This window comes from Manihot esculenta, chromosome 9 (assembly GCF_001659605.2).
Source record: "Manihot esculenta cultivar AM560-2 chromosome 9, M.esculenta_v8, whole genome shotgun sequence".
NCBI lineage: Eukaryota > Viridiplantae > Streptophyta > Magnoliopsida > Malpighiales > Euphorbiaceae > Manihot > Manihot esculenta.
Window position 1 is genome coordinate 20,206,067 of NC_035169.2, and position 4,587 is coordinate 20,210,653.

General features: G+C 30.4%; 1 protein-coding gene across 1 annotated transcript; it reads left to right on the plus strand.

Moving 5' to 3' along the window:
* Nucleotides 1-473: 473 nt before the first annotated feature.
* LOC122724621 (proline-rich receptor-like protein kinase PERK3) lies at nt 474-2,429 on the plus strand. Its single transcript, XM_043960151.1, has 4 exons — nt 474-623; nt 670-834; nt 1,572-1,733; nt 1,973-2,429. Exons 1-4 carry the CDS (start codon nt 474-476, stop codon nt 2,060-2,062), a joined length of 567 nt encoding a protein of 188 aa, XP_043816086.1. The 3' UTR covers nt 2,063-2,429.
* The last annotated feature ends 2,158 nt before the right edge of the window (nt 2,430-4,587 follow it).

Sequence of the window (4,587 nt, forward strand, 5' to 3'; positions counted from 1 at the left end):
ACACTTTTTAAAATCCATAAAATAGGAGGTAAGAGTTCTATCATATTTCTCAGCTCGATAAAATGTCTTACATACATTATAAATACGAGAAATATTTCCTTTGTCAGAATATAAAAACTCCAAATAATCCATTAATTCTTTAACAAATTCACAATGATTAATAAGGTTGATTACCTCTATGAATAGAATTTCGGATCTGTAAAAATAATCGAGCATCATCCCTCATCCAATCTTTCCTAGTTTCATCAATTGGAGGATCCTTCCAATACTTCATAAATAAATACGAATAGTTTTACTCTAATTTATAAAATTAGATCCATTTAATTTGTGTTCTGTGATTTTAGTCATTATCGGAATCACCTCAGCTACAGTGTTTTTAATTTCAGCTATGAAAACAACCAGTCCAAAAGCAATAGCAATCAGAAGAAATAGGACATAAACAGTACCAGAGAATGGAGGTGAGCAGTACCAGAATGCGATCCAAACCCAAAAACACCTCTACCCAACACCCAATCGGCAAACAGACTACAGAATTGATGAGACGACTTCGAGACGACTCCAGCGAGGGTGACCGGAGTAGCAACGGATATGCGATGCGCCTCCACGTGCCTGCGAGTGGGAAGGCATTAGTAACCTTGTCGTGGTACATGAAACTCACTCGCCTGCCAGACAACCGTTGGCTTTTTAGAAAAGCTTCACCGGCGCTCCAGCGTCCTTCCTGGGTGGGCGGCGAGAGATAAATGTTACTCTATGAGTAACCTAAACTTGAGTCTCCAAACAGAACAAGAAAAAAATTCAAATCTCACAGGAGTGGCTTTGATACCATGTAGAAAGGTAATATTTATTGTTCTTCTTATAATAGAGATTACAACATATTTATACATGATAAACCATATCTAGAAAGGAAAGAAAATCAAACTTATGATCATGCAATCTCTAAGATTAAGCAACTAACACATTTATCAATATTTACTTCCTATATTAACATATTTACTTCCTATAACCTATAACCGTTACTAAAGACATGTATGAGAGAATAATATTAGGTTTACCTTAGAGATCAACTTTAAGTCTCGATATAATAATTTTAGTTATGGATGAACTTATTTGACATTTTAAATATGATGTTCCATGTTGTAGATTATTTATAATTTTGTTGTCTTAGTGGATAAATTTAATCAATGAGTTAATTTTGTTGTTATGGATAAGGATTCTTAAGAGTAAGGGCCTCAAGATAAGCAAAACTAAGATGAAATATACACATTAAGTTTAGATTCTTGTATACCTAATAGTAATATGTTTGATTGGATAGAATATTAGCATTACAGTGTTGTTAATTTAAGAGTAATATGATTTTTGTGTTATCCTTTGTTTTTTAAAACAAAATTAGTTCTGCCATTTTAATGTTGTAATTGATTTATTTTGAAATTAAACATGTAAACAAGCATGAAATTTTTTGTTATGTTAGTATTGTTTTAATTATTTTTATATTAACGTTTGAATAAAGTTATATATTTCTATGATAAGAGATATATAATTATCGCTAATACTTTTTTATCTTAAAATTTCAGGTGGCACCTCAACTCACACAAGCTTTTAATACACATAATTACAATAGTATTATTGATGTCGAATTGCAGAACAATTGTGAAATAATTGAAATGATTCAAATGATTCATTGTGCTGCGGCTTGTGTATACAAACCAGCAAAAACTCGTCCAAAATTAAGTCAGGTATGATAAAATCAATAGACCTGCCTTTAATTATTTTTTTAAGTATTGGCTAAATATATTATTACTATTTTTTAAATTACAGGATTCATATATACGGAAACAATTATACATAATTTGCAAGTTGATGCAAAATTATTAGTATCTAAAAAATCACAGAAATTTAAAAAAAATAATTTGTTTAAGTTAATTATCATCCATGTCATCCCTAGTTGTTAACTAATATTGCTTACTTGATTCAGATTGTTGAAGTCTTACAAGGAAATATGAAATCAGAAAGTATATGGATATACAGTAACAACACTTACCTTAAGGATGGGCCACAATATTAAGTGCATAACAAGTTAATATAAGGATGCAAATGATCTGCAAACGAAGATGATCAAGTCTCCTTAGCCTTGGCTGCTATTAATATATTCAACTATTTGTTCCTTTTCCCATATGTTGATACTATTATCAAGTCTTGCTATGCTCTTGTCTCTCTTCAATTTTCTCAACTGAGAATACTATTGATTTGTTGCTAAGCTTCGGGATTTGTATTTGCCTCAAGTTTCTGATATTCTCTTTCTCATGAAAATTCAAGTTGGCTAAGAGAGGATGAGGTGTAATAAGTATATGTTTGGGTATAAGAATATATTTGTCATCAGGGGTTCTAATTTGGGTGGTGTTTTGGCTTGTTTATGGAATGATCTTCTCTCACTGTGACTTTTATATTATTCTCACCATCATATTGATTTTGAGATTAGTGCAGCTTTTACAGGTTTTAATAGTTGGTATCTATGGGACTAGAAACATTTATCATGGCAGTTACAAGGCTCGAAGGTAACCCAAGAAGGGAGTAAATTATGTTTCTGAAAAATTTGACACAAAACATATAATAAGATCTTCTAAAGATAATTTCCTATTAATACTCAGCGACCACAGTATAAGCAAGGCAATCACAGTATATATAAAGCAATACATAAGTGCAATAAAAATAGAGAGAGTATTGTTAGAAAATATTGCAAATAGAAGTTTAGAGGTTTAGCCCTTTCCCACCTACACATTGATTTTTAGATATTTATAAATTTTTTGCAAAATCCTTCTTTTCACACGAAATCTCCTTTTACTCAAACTCTAGCTACAATCTTTGGCTAATATGAATTAAAATACTAAATTCTTATAAATATATGTAAAACCCAGTCCATCGCCATTTTAAAAGGAGGGGGCTTATTATTAGAAAAAAAAAAATATGATGAGGATTTATGTGTAAAATTTGTAAGTGCATAGAATTATTTTAAGTAATAAAGTTAAAATTTATAAGTGCATAGAATTATTCTTAGAGTTCTTTGTAATTTTAAATCATTACAAATTTGTAATTCTTCTTTTTGGATTATACTTACAATCTGTCCGTATGTCAATTTACTATAAGGTATTGGGTTTCCATAATGATATTTTATAAGGTATTGAATCATCTCTTAACATTAATTTAGTTAGAAATGTAATTTTATAATACTGAAAATCACTTAATTTTTTACATTTTAAATTACTCAATAGTTCAGCATTTTTTTCCTTTAAGTGTGATGGGTCTCCTATAAAATGTAATGAAATTGTTAAAATTAATGTTAATACTGCATCTTGAATAGTTTATCCTAATTCGTTATATATAGGTTCACCCTCGCTATTTACTTGGATTGAGTTTAAAATTTCTAATTACTGCCTATCTGCTAGATGGTAATACCATCATTCTTTTAACTGTCCTGTGAAACCTGCTATAATTATTTAGCTATTGCCCTATCTGAAGCAAAAGACTGGGTGTTATACACGTTAGCTGTCATAGTCATATGTTGTAATAAACTTAAAATATTATACTCAGACAATCCATCTATATTTCATTCATAGACTGTCGAAGCATTATTCTTAAATTGAGAAGTATTATTTAGTTTATCTAATAATCTTAGATTTGGTGCTCTACTTACTATTTCTCTATGTGATATGGGATTTCTTTCAAATTGTTTTATATCTTCTGACTCTGGTTGACTTTGCTTAGTTTCAGATTCTGACTCTTCTTCTTCTATTACATTTATATTTTTAGACTGAGGTATTTCTGAAGCTACATTCTTTGTACACTCTGAATACTCATATAAATATATATATATATATACACCATTGTAATCTCATATATGTCTATATATCTATAACCTACTATAACCTACTTGAGTCTGTCTCAATTTCTAGTAAGTATCGATTAAAACAATAGTGTATAATGTACTATAAGCAAAGAACAAATTAGATTTCATTAATAACAAACGTAAAATGCCAAATCTAAAAGATCATAAAACTTTTATGAATCAACCTTTGCTAGATTCTCTTCTATTTGACAGGGTTAGTGTTGGAGAAATGGAACAAATCTCACATTGTTATAAGATAAAAGAAAAAAAAAAGGATTTATAAATTAAAATGAGAGCAAATCAAAATGCATAAGGGTATTTTGAAGAAGGCCATCACAAGAAGTGTAACGACCCGAAAATCGGACCGCTACCGGCGCTAGGATCCGGGTCGACTTAAGGCCGCCGGGACCCGTAGCAAGCCAAACATACATCCTGGAAACCTGTTTAATCCCATACATGATCAACAAACATTCATAAAAATTAAAACTTTTCTTTCATCAACCAACTCAACCTGAACATATACTGTACATAACCATAATCATAAACATAATCCCTCTGTGGGATCTCAACAATGCCCCAATGGGCAATACATCATGAGATGAGTTGGCTTCCATAACATTATAAAACATTTTGATCATGTAATAAAAGGGATACCTCCATACATAATGTCAAGCACAATATTTAATCCTCAATATCATTACACATAA

Bases quoted from the DNA above. Each gene is read 5' to 3' on its own strand.
- LOC122724621 (XM_043960151.1), top strand. From the start codon at position 474: ATGCGATCCAAACCCAAAAACACCTCTACCCAACACCCAATCGGCAAA. The intron at 624-669 runs GCATTAGTAACC...CTCGCCTGCCAG, and splicing joins ACGTGCCTGCGAGTGGGAAG to ACAACCGTTGGCTTTTTAGA. The intron at 835-1,571 runs GTAATATTTATT...TTAAAATTTCAG, and splicing joins CTTTGATACCATGTAGAAAG to GTGGCACCTCAACTCACACA.